The sequence below is a fragment of the Candoia aspera genome, chromosome 2 (genome assembly GCF_035149785.1).
Source record: "Candoia aspera isolate rCanAsp1 chromosome 2, rCanAsp1.hap2, whole genome shotgun sequence".
Lineage (NCBI taxonomy): Eukaryota > Metazoa > Chordata > Lepidosauria > Squamata > Boidae > Candoia > Candoia aspera.
The window spans coordinates 98612911-98624810 of record NC_086154.1 but is presented as its reverse complement, the minus strand read 5'-3'; the positions used below and the strand labels follow the sequence as shown (position 1 = coordinate 98624810).

At 48.1% G+C, this 11900-nt stretch overlaps 1 protein-coding gene across 3 annotated transcripts; it reads left to right on the top strand.

Annotated features, from left to right (window-relative positions):
* The first annotated feature begins 1315 nt into the window (after nt 1–1315).
* PTGER1 (prostaglandin E receptor 1) lies at nt 1316–11561 on the top strand. Of its 3 annotated transcripts, none has more exons than XM_063292531.1 (3): nt 1316–1489; nt 9192–10053; nt 10812–11561. In XM_063292531.1, the coding sequence occupies exons 2-3, from the start codon at nt 9223–9225 to the stop codon at nt 11064–11066; spliced, it is 1086 nt and encodes a 361-aa protein (XP_063148601.1). In that variant the 5' UTR covers nt 1316–1489; nt 9192–9222; the 3' UTR covers nt 11067–11561. The 3 variants fall into 3 exon arrangements, with proteins under 3 accessions (XP_063148601.1, XP_063148603.1, XP_063148602.1); XM_063292533.1 differs by lacking the exon at nt 1316–1489 and adding an exon at nt 1625–1759; XM_063292532.1 differs by lacking the exon at nt 1316–1489 and having other exon boundaries at nt 9142–10053.
* Nucleotides 11562–11900: the final 339 nt, after the last annotated feature.

Sequence of the window (11900 nt, the reverse complement as noted above, 5' to 3'; positions counted from 1 at the left end):
CGTTGTTGCCTGTGTAGGTGCCCAACAAGTCAAAATTTTCATAATAATGAAGACTTCCCTACCTGACACTTTTGTCAGATTTAAGCAAAATATTCTCTCAGATACCATTGCCTAAAACTGCCAGAAAAAAGGATTCTGAGAGAGCAGTTTTGGTCCCCGCCCCTTATGCCCAATGGATTACTTCAAAACTGAACTGGAAGAAGTCGTCTCCAAACAAGTTTGTTTGAGGCTAGCTACAGTACGATTGGTGGGGTAGTGATGACAGGATGTTGCTATGGTTGAGAATGGCTGACAGCAGGTCCCAGAATGACTGGATTCACATACAGCACTAAATCATGGTTTGTCTAACTATAGTTCGTTCAATAAAATCCAACTGATTAGACTCCTATAACATACAAAGCAAACCTAAGCAACCCACACGATGGCATAGTGTATTGCGTGTGCATAGGGGAAACAGAAGGGCAAGCAGGCCAGCAAAAGAGCCAGAGAGACACCTCATAGCAGGGATGGGCCCTCCAAGACTTTTTTTGCAGTTCTGAGAATTGCCTTTGAAAGCTGAAGGCAATTCTCCACCATTTTAAAGAGGAAAAATGCTGTAGACTTAAAAAATCTGGCCTATTTGTGTCACACAGTCTCTTAGCGGCCCCCCAGGTTCCCTCCCAATGTTGTGTGGGCCTTGGCCCCCATTTGGCTGATCAGGGGTGATACGTTTAGGATACCTTTAGGGAGGGGTCCCTAAAGGTACAGAGATTTGTCACGTTGTCCCACCTTATTGGCCCTCAAAGACAAGAGTTCCAGCAGTTGCTGAAAGTTGTAACTGCTTCCTTCTTTCTTTTAGGGAGTGTGTCCCCCCCCCCACGCTCCCAGGCACGCAACTCTCTGCCGGAAAAGTAGTAGCTCTTCCATCTTTGCCTCCTTCGGGGCGGGTTTTTCTGTTAAGAAAAAAAGCAGCCTTGGGAAAACAGGAGCACGATACACGGGCAATACCCGGACCTCCCAGAATGCAAACCTCCCCAGGAAAGACTCCCCTTCCCAATCCGCGTAGCTAAAGAGAACGCAAAAGGCTTACACAGACCGCAGCCCCTCTCCTCCAGCGCACGCTCAGCGAGAGCGCCCTCTCTGCGCGCGCCAATCCCGGATCACCAAGCTCAGTTTTTGCAGAGGATTCGCTCCTTTTCCGAAGGGGGAGGATAAAGAAGAGACCTTTTCCTGCAGAGTGTTGCCGGCGGGGTGGGGGGGAGTCCGGCCCTTAGGAAGGGCTCCTTCTTTCGAAGGCTGCCGCCCGCACCGGAGGAGAAAGGGAACTTCGGAGCGCCCCCTACTGCCGGCGGAGGGCATTCCCCCTGCCCCTCGCGGCAGAGCAAGAAAGGGTGAGGCGAAGTCGGGCGCAGCGGAGCGCCCTCGGGTCCCTCTGAGGGCTGGGGAGCTGCGACGGAGGCAGCCGCGTTTCAAGAGGCGCAGCAAGTGAACGATGCACTGGGAGCCAAAGGTGAGTCAGGCTCCGGGGAGCTCGATCAACTCCTTGTCTCATCAGTTTCGTTGGGACGGGAAGACGGAACCGGGGCTTGGGGAAAAGGAAGGGAGGGGCTGCAGGTATGCCCAGGGTCGAAGGCTGGGGCTTCCGGATAGGTGCCTACTAATCAGATCCGTTGGGAGCCTCCAATAAGTTGCAGTGGCGAAGAGACTTGGTGGGAGAAGCGGTGCTCTTCGATCTCCGGGCAGAGAGCCTACTACAGGACTCCCTGGTGCGCTCAGATTGGTAGAAGAATATTAATGGGGATACTTAGTGTTCGCGAGGTTGAGATGCCTTCCGAGTGACTTTTTCCCTTTGGGGGTGGGGGAACCCAGACGAATCTGTGCCACTCTGGGAGAACCTGCGGTAGAAGGCAGGAGCTGGAATTGTTTGGGCTTAGTTATTCCGTGAAAAAGGTACCCAGGGAATCCCGGAGGGAAGCAAAACAGCTGCCCCCTTTCTGTAAGTATTATCAGGAACGGTTAAGCCTAAGAATTCCGGTAAATGGGTGAAAAATTGCCATTCAGAAGTTCTTTCAATAGAGACGTCTATCCCAAAACACTCCTCACCTGTTGGAGTAACAGTTTAACCCAACTTGACTCTTTTTATTCCTAGTTCAAGGTGGAATATTCCCACCCTGTTAATATGTTTGTAAATAATTTGGAACATGGCAGTTCTAATCTGCGCAAACAACTGTATTGGACTTCAGTCCCCATCACCTCCTAGCCGAGGGGGCTTTTGATTGTGTTGGTGGTGGGATTTTGTTTAGCTGAAAGGCAAGGCAACCGAAGGACACAACTTGTGGAAGGCTGTCATAGTAAGGAGTATTGTGAATCCTGCGAGTTATTTACTCCTGTACAACGTTGGTGTGTGGGTGTATCCAATTAAAATTAATTGAGTAATAATATATTGTAAGATTTAGTTGATTGATTAGACTTGTAGATAGTTTTTTTTTCTTCTGAAGCAAGATGCTTATGTTGTTTTGATTAATGCCCATGTAAGCTGTAGCAAGAACTATTTTCCGAAAAAGTCTTTCCTTTGAATGAGGGGGAGGAAGATAATCACGTTTAGGATAAGGCTTCCCTGTTCTGTGTTTAGGAATACCTTAATGATTTTCAAATAATTTCTGTTAACTGTTCCTTTTTTGTTAAACATTTTAACTGATGAATTTAATCAATGAATTAAACATTGCAGTTGTTCAATTTTTATAAGTTATTAATTTTCAATATATACCACTAAAATAAAATTAAATAGCTTTCCAGCTTCTGGATCATGAATTCACCCTCCCTAATATGGATTAGATCAGATTTTCTCAAATCTCATGAGCCCTAAATGGTTTGCCATGAGGGGAAATGTAGTCTGCGCCTATCTGGAGGGTCCAAGAGTCTAGTCCAGATCTGGTATTTCTTGCCTCCTCCAATGACCATTTATAGAAAGAGTGAAAAATGGCCAGACATCGGTCATCTCCAGTGTGACTACAGTGGGACAATTAGAGGATATTAAGAGTGAATGTTAAGTAAATTTAACTATATCTCCCCAGATTCTGTTTTTCTTTCATAGGGTCAATGGGAAAACATGGGAAGTCATAATTCTATCATCTGATTTTGAATATAGCTCCAGGTTACTACAGCTGGATAATAAGATTTTTTTAATGGAGCAATTCAGTTCCAATGCCTATGATAAGTACAAGAGAGATGCTTATTTAAACACGCATGCCTGCTGCAAAAGTGGAGAAGATAGCTATAGCCTAATACAATTTGCTTCTGGTTTTACCAAATGAATTTAGACAATTACATCCCATTATCCAACATCAGAAGGGTTTGCTTCTCTTGCAAACTATATGCAAGTTGCAGGCATCTTTGTTGGTTGGGGGGGGGGGTTCTAAAAGGCACAATATAGTAATACTTTTATTAGCACTAATTAAAATGTCACAAAGTCCTGTAGTGATAATCTTTCACAGTTTAGAAACCACTTTTTCAAGGTGATTGTTATAAAGGACAGTAATGGGACAGAGAGAAAAGAAAACTCAGCATGATGCTGATGCTGCAGTTGTGGTGTTTGTATAAATATATATCAGCACTTTTGTATATCTAGATAGTTTGTAACTGATAATCAGTTCTGGATGGGAGATCATCAAGAAATCCCAGGACTGGGATGATTAAAAAACAAACCATCAAGCAAACAGAAACCAGTAGTGGCAAACCACTTCCATATTGTTGCCATGAAAAGTACAGAGACACATCCATGAAGTCAACAGGAGTTGCACTTGACTTTTTTTTTACTCTGAAGTAAGTCCAATCAGAAGAGGTGTCTCAAGTAAGAGGATATAGAAATTTTACCCTACGCTGGAGAGCAGGACATGTTAGGCAAATTTAGGGAGAATCTTCTACGTACATAAAGATTAAGCCTTTGAATTTAGTAGTCTTAAGTAAACATACATAGTCATTGTGCTGTCAGATTAGACTCTTGGATTAGTCTTAAATCTATAGGAATGAAATACTAGTCCCCTGATTTTTGTAAACAATGTGAAATCGGAGTAATTGTCCCACATAGTAAGAATGTTGCAACAATAGAATTTTTTCCCTCAATCTCTATTATTTTGCTTATTGTAAAGTTTTGGAAGACTGAGAAGCTTGTTAACATTATTTGGAGGACATTTAGTTAATTCTAATAGTATGATTCTATTGTACATTTTAAGTGTATTATTTGCTGGCATGCCTTTGATAAGAACACTTAATATTTTGGGTTTCATCACCTAGACTCATCCTCCAGTTTCCCTGGCTATTTGCAGCACAGATGCAAGTTTCTCAGAAATAAGCCCAACTTGTTTTAACATCAGCTTGTTCTCTCTCAAATTTTGTGATGACTTCTACAATCTGAAGAATGAGTTGGAGGGTTTATTGTGTTGGTAATATTAGATTAGACATGTATATGCTGTAAATTTTCAAGACTTTAAAAATATCCCCATTTTTTATGTTCAAAGGAAATGACAAGTAGAAAGAACAACATAATTATGAATCAGAACAAAAGACTTGGTATAAAAATATTAAATATGGCAATTGTCCATTTTCACTTCTGTCTGTCTACCCCTATAACTCTCTTATGCGTGTGTTCCTATCATACAAAATCCTTAATCTTAAATTGTCTTTCACAAAATTGCAAAATTGTTCTCAAGTTCCTTGGTAGTGCTAAAAATAACTAAAGTACATTGTGAAGCTATTTTGTCTTTATCATTTGGAAGCACCCTTACAGGGCAATCCTCTGCATAGCAGAAAAGGAGTTAACAGATGCCCCATTAACACCAAGTCAACATTCATCTTAATCAAATTGGGAGAAATTACTTTGGCAGCTGATGAGGCAGCTGATCACAAGTGGTAGAAATACAACAGTATATTAAATAAGAGTCTGCTTCCCTTGGGTGATAGTCAGACATTTTGCTTTGTGGTCCTATTGGCTGGCCAGAGGTGAGCTCTGTTGAGCTAAATAGGGCTTAATTCTAGAAAAGCGATTGCATGGTTAATACTCAGTCGGAGTGGAGCTCTGGGGGAAGGAGAGGCGCCCAGGTTAAGGTCCTGTGGAATAAATCATGGGCAGAATGGTCTCCTTCCCTACAGAATGTGCTTGACTACTACTTCGTGAAAGCCTTACTGCCTTTCCCCAAGTTTCTGTTGGCTCTCCTCCTCATTTAAAGTACATAAAATTTATTTATTTATTTGATTTCTATAGCCACCCATCTCAACAAGTGACTCTGGGCGGCTTACAACAATAAAACCATAAAACAATTAAAACAATTATAATTAAAACAGTTAAAATATAAAATAAATACAGAATAAATATATATGGTTGCCAAGTGAGCAATGCATAGATATTAATACAGCCAAGACACAGGACCATCCACCCACTCGAGGCCCCAGGCCCAGGCACAAAGCCAGGTCTTTACGGCCTTATGAAAGGCCAACAGGGTCGGGGACATCCTAATTTCTGGAGGGAGGATGTTCCAGAGGGCAGGCGCTACGGAAGAGAAGGCATGCCTTCTAGTTCCCGCCAGCCAACACTCCCTGGCTGACGGGACCCGCAGCATACCCAACCTACTAGATCGAATTGGACGGGCAGAAACAACTGGAAGAAGGCGGTCCCTTAGGTAACCTGGCCCCAGGCCATGAAGGGCTTTAAAGGTGACAACCAGCACCTTGAATTGCACCTGGAAGCACACTGGCAACCAATGCAGCTCACGTAGCAGTGGCGTTACATGTGTCGAGGAGCCAACACTATTTACTATCCATGCAGCTGCATTCTGCACCAGTTGAAGCTTCTGAATGCTCTTCAAGGACAACCCCATGTAGAACACATTACAGTAGTCCAGACGGGAGGTCACGAGGGCATGAGTGACTGTGAGCAAAGCCTCTCGGTCTAGGAATGGGCGCAGCTGGCGCACAACCCAAAGGTGTGCAAAGGCCCTCCTAGCCATGGCTGCCACCTGCTCTTTGAGCAGGAGCCGTGAGTCTATGAGGACCCCCAGATTGCGCACCGGGTCTGTCTGGGGCAGTGCAACCCCATCCAAGACCAGAGGTGGAAAAACCTTAGCACCAGGAGGCCCACAAACCCAAAGCCACTCAGTCTTGCTTGGGTTGAGTCGACGCCCATTGCACCCCATCCAGGCCCTCACAGCCTTCAGGCACTGGGTCAGGACATCCATGGCATCACTCAGGCGGTCTGGGGTAGAGATATACAGCTGAGTATCATCAGCATATTGATGGTATCTTACCCCAAACCGTCGGATCACCTCCCCCAACGGTCTCATGTAGATGTTAAATAGGAGAGGGGAGAGGACCGAGCCCTGAGGCACCCCACAAAGTAGGGGGCATGGGCTGGACCTTTCCCCCACTATCAACACCGACTGGAACCAACCCTGGAGGAAGGAGGAGAACCAGCACAATACTGTGCCCCCCACCCCCAACTCCCGAAGCTGGTCCAGAAGGATATCATGATCAATGGTATCGAAGGCTGCTGAGAGGTCGAGAAGAGCAAGGATGGTTGCACTGCCCCCATCCCGCTCTGGCCAGAGGTCATCTAAGAGTGCGATCAATGCCATCTCAGTCCCATAACCCGGCCTGAACCCTGATTGAAAAGGGTCCAGATAATCCGCTTCATCCAGGGTCCTCTGCAGCTGCCATGCGACCTCTCTCTCCACAACCTTCCCCAAAAAGGGGAGGTTGGAGACTGGATGAAAACTGTCCAGGCTGGTTGGGTCAAGCGATTGGCCCTTGAGGAGAGGATGCACCACCGCCTCCTTAAGAGCCGGCGGGAGCACCCCCTCTCTCAAAGAGGAATTAACCACCGCCCAGACCCAATCACGTGCATCCTCCTGGGCAGCCTTGACCGGATCTAATACACCTCTAATACAGAGGTGGCCAAACTAGTAGCTGCAACGGCCCTGTCCGCTTCCTCAGGTGCAACCGGATCAAACTCCCCCCAGATAACCATGCCAGACTTTGCCCCCATACCCTCCACTGGCCCTGCCTTAAAGCTGGAGTCCAACGTAGAGCGAATGTGAGCGACTTTATCTGCTAGATGCACAGCATATTCCTCACAGAGACCCTGCAGGTGAGGCTCGGTATTATTCCCTCCGAGGAGGGACCGAGTCACCCGAAATAGGGCCACCGGACGGCTATCTGCAGATGCAGTAAGGGCGGAGAAATAACCACGTTTCACCGCCCTTACCGCCACGAGGTAGGCTCTAATAGCGGCTCTAGCCCATGTTCGGTCGTCTTTGCTCCCCATCTTCCACCAGCGGCGCTCCAGGCGTCTCTTAGCCCTCTTAAGTCTCGTCAGCTCCTCCATGAACCACGGGGAGCTGTGGGAGCCATGGGCACGGAGAGGCCGCTCAGGCGCGATCCGATCCAAGGCTCCGGCCACACCCTCATTCCACATGGCCACCAAGCCCTCAGTCGGACCGTGTAGCAGACTTCTCAGAAAAACCCCGAGCTCTCTGAAACCCAACCGGGTCCATCAGTTGCCTGGGGTGGGCCGATCTAAGAGGCCCAGCCTCCCTGCACAGCGGGGTGGCGCCAGAGAACTGGAGGCTCATCAGGCAGTGATCTGACCATGACAGGGGAGAAACCGAGATCTCCTCTAATTTTAGAGCACTCTGCCACTGCTCCGACAGAAAAACCAGGTCAGGTGAATGACCACTATTATGCGTCGGGCCCTGGATTACTTGGGACAGGCCCATGGCTGTCATGGTAACCATGAACTCCCAAGCTACCTCCGCCCCTGCCCCCAAGGAAGGCAGGTTGAAATCCCCCAAGACCATAAGCCTGGGGAACTCCACTGCCAACCCAGCTATGGAGTCAAGGAGCTCAGGCAGGGAAGTTGCTATGCAGCAGGAAGGCTGGTACAATAGCAACAGTCCCAGCTGATCCCTAGAGCCCAACTTAACAAACAGGGTCTCGCACCCGGCAATCTGAGGAGCAGTGCCCCTGAATGCCTCCCAAGTGTCTCGGATGACCACCGCCACCCCACCACCCCTACCCTGGAGTCTCGGCTGGTGCCACACCCAATAACCAGCTGGGCACATTTCAGAAAGGGGGACTCCCCCTTTCTCTCCCAGCCACATTTCTGTGATACAAGCCCGGTCAGCTTTCTCATCCACGATCAAATCATGGATGAGGGTGGCCTTATTACAAACTGACCTGGCATTCAGTAGCAGCAGCCGACAGCCCAGACTTGAAAGTCTGCCAACCAGGACCCAGGAGTGAGTTCGAGGGGCTGGAACGTGCCACAGGAACAATATACCTGTGACCCCTTCCACATACAAATCTTGCCCCTCGTCTCCCGCCATTTCTCCCTCTACCCATCACTGCTGGGATACTATAGCCTGCCCTCATCCCTTCAGAACCCTTCCTCCTCCCCTGTCTATCAAAATCCATGCCCAGGCCTGCACCCCCCACCTCACAACAACCTACAATCCCAACGAAACTCCTTAATACCTAAGGTGCTTCTGCAGTATTAGCACTCAGCAGCTCAAGTTAATTAAGGGTCACCTCCTTAAAACCCCATCCACCAGCCACACCAACCATTCCTTGCCATAAGCCAGTCTCCTCTCACCGGACTGCTCAGGACCCAATTACACAATCCCTGTGATTCAACCCCTCCCCGGCTCTCACCCAGAGACGGGACAAAATCCAGGGCATAAGCCTAACCCTTCTGATCGCAGTCCTTTGATCCGTTCTTCAATCGGTCCTCTTGGGTTATAATGACTGTTACTTAGAAACAGTTCATGAAGATAACTCTCAGCAACTCTCCAGCCAGGGAGGAGGTGAAATGGCTGTCTGCCCGCGGGGGTAGGGGGTGAGTTGTAGCTGCAGAGCCGTTGTAACCAGCCTGGCCCGGCTCTGCTTCCACCACAACGTGTTGGGTTCTGTGATAAAACACCTATCAGAATCAGCTTGAAGAGAAATATTTTTAAAAATACGAGAGAAGCCAGCCAGACAGGAGAGAGGAAACTGGCAAGACAGAAGGGGAAGTTGGGAGAAGCCATACTGAATGTGATGGGGGTCTCACGGCTTCTCTTGCCTTTGGATTCTGCAGGAGCTGAGCGGGAGAGAAGGGGATGTGATACCAGCTTCGGCTCCCCAGGGCAGAAACGGGGTGTCTAATACTCTTTTCCCCCTTGCAGATGCCTGAGCCTGGAAACAGCCGCTGACAGGATGTTTGCTGTCCACCACCCCAATGCTTCTCAGGCACCTGCCGTTCATCTAGTGAACAGTTCCTCCTTGGGCCATACAGAGCTGGTGAAGACTCCACCAAGTGCCTCTTCCCCTGCTGCCCCCATCTTCTCTATGACCTTGGGGGCAGTCTCCAATATCGTGGCCCTGGTGATCCTAGTGCAGTCCTACACCCGCTTTCGGCGCCGCTCCAAGGCCACGTTCCTGCTTTTTGCCAGCAGCTTGGTTATCACCGACCTAGCAGGTCATGTCATCCCAGGCTCCTTCGTGTTGCAACTTTATGCCACGCAGCGTGGCTGGGCAGCCATGGACCCCTCCAGAGCTCTCTGCCAGTTCTTTGGTGCTTCCATGGTATTCTTTGGACTATGCCCACTCTTTCTGGGCTTCATGATGGCAGTGGAGCGCTGCATGGGCATCACCCGTCCTCTGCTGCATGCTGCAGTGGTCACTCCAGGCCGAACAAAGCTTTCCTTGCTAGGGCTGTGGACAACTGCTCTTGCCATTGCCCTGATGCCTCTCTTCAGCTTTGGGAGCTACGTTGTCCAGGCACCGGACACTTGGTGTTTTATCAAGGTGCGAGGGGCAGAAGCATGGCCTGAGATAGTTTTTGCCCTGCTCTTCTCTTTTTTGGGATTGGCCTCCCTGGTGGCCTCTCTCGTCTGCAACACATTCAGTGGACTCATTCTGGTGCGAGCCCGTCTCCGTGGTCAGCGAAAATGCGGTCGGCGGAGGGCCAAGGCTCATGACATTGAAATGGTTGTGCAGCTTGTGGGCATCATGATGGTCTCCTGTATTTGCTGGAGTCCATTATTGGTGAGTAGATAAAACAGAATGGAAAAGGGACAATGGAAGCATGTAGGAGGTTGGCATGTGGGTGTTTTGAGGCACAAAAGAAGTGGGAAGTTGGCATGTCTCAGACAAGCCCCTCCTTAGTGCACATAAAGACGGAGGGACTGTGGAGGCACATTCAGACTTGCAAAATTCTGTTATTATAACTTTATAATAATAGTAGTACTGGTCTACATGACTTTGGTTTCCTAGTCTGGTTTACCTTAAAGGGATTACAGCAGGTGGTTGTCCTATTAGCCATGGTGGCTGAAAATTCCATTAAGATATATGGACAGCATCATGTTGGGTAACTTTGGGGTAAGGCACCCGTGTGTGTTAGGGAGATACTTGGCATTTATGGTTACATGAAACACAGTGCCTTGATTATGCAAGGGACTCTGATTAGAGAGTCCTCCTAAGAAATAATGTTAATTGGAAAACTTCTGGCCTTGAGGTTAACAGTTCAGATCAAACTGACATTATGCTTGGGTATAATAATCCAAAGAATGAACCAAGTGACCATATTTTGGGTGAATCAATGGACGTTGCGAAGGCCTTAGCATAGAAATAAAGGGCTGGTTGTAATTATCGTCTGGGCTGAGCTAATGTGTATACAGTTAATACCTGTTTCTACGTTGTCAGGGTCACTGGAGAGGGGCAGACCGTAGGAACCTAGGGTCTGATATCTTGTTCTCTCATCTGCTGATGTCACCTTGCTGCTCTTCTTTTTGTGCTCTTCCCAGGTCATTGTCATCTTATCAGTGAGCAACTCTCAGGCCGCCCTGAATTACGATCAGCTGCTATTCCTTGGTGTGCGGCTGGCCTCCTGGAACCAGATCCTGGACCCTTGGGTGTACATATTGCTGCGGCGTGCAGTGCTGCGCAAGCTCCTGGCTCTGCTTCTGAGGCGCCCTGATGTCAAAACAGCTCATTTTGACCGCTGGGAGGCCAGCTCCTTCCAGAGCTCTGAGCGCAGTGTTGCTGCTGGTCGCATCTAGTATTGGGTGGAGCGAGCAAGCGTTGCCCTACTTGAAAGCACTTTGAACCTTCCTGGAGTTCAGAATCCAGGTACCTTGGCTGCTGCTGGTGTAGGTGATACAACAGATAAATTGGCAGTTGCAAATCTTGGCACCAGGTAAGAGGTTCAAGATTTTGGAGCAGCCTCCTGCCTGTTTGTGGCTTTCTTATGAGAGAGTGTGAGTTGCAGGATCTTCTTGGAAGACATATTAATAATGACAGTTCTTTGGGGGAGGGAGTCGGGGACGTCCACAGATAAGGTAAGGGAGAGCAAATATATCATGATGCCCATGACTTCTTTTTGACCAAGTGGCTTCTAATGGACCTCTATGGAGGGGACCTTTGCTCACTGATAAAGAACGCCTTATACATCCCTGATACTTCCAATAAAGCAGAACTGAGAAAGGCCTCTGTGTCTGCTCCTGGACAGTCATCAGTATCAAAAGGAGACAATTCTTGACCCGGTAAATGAAAGCAGGTCCATTATGTTTTGATAGGAAGACAAGCTATGATTTAATGCATTTTGAAAGCCTTACGTCCTTCCTGATACAGACTATGCACTGTGCATGGAGAGCCTCGTAGTTATTCATGCAGTATTCCAAAGCTGAAGAATGTAGGAGGTACAGGAGCATGCCACCTATGACTTCCTTGCACAGCGCAACTACAGCTTCTCAGGAGTGTGAAGCTTGCTCTTGTGGATTATCAGGCAAGAAGACATCCCAAGTAGCATCCTTCCTTGGATATTCAGTTCAGGTAGATCATCATCCTGCTGCACTTTCCTAGCCAGAGACTAGCCAATCAAGTCCAACCCCCAC

Coding starts and splice junctions, on each gene's coding strand:
- PTGER1 (XM_063292531.1), top strand. CDS start 9,223: ATGTTTGCTGTCCACCACCCCAATGCTTCTCAGGCACCTGCCGTTCAT. Junction 10,054..10,811: donor TTTGCTGGAGTCCATTATTG/GTGAGTAGATAA, acceptor TGCTCTTCCCAG/GTCATTGTCATCTTATCAGT.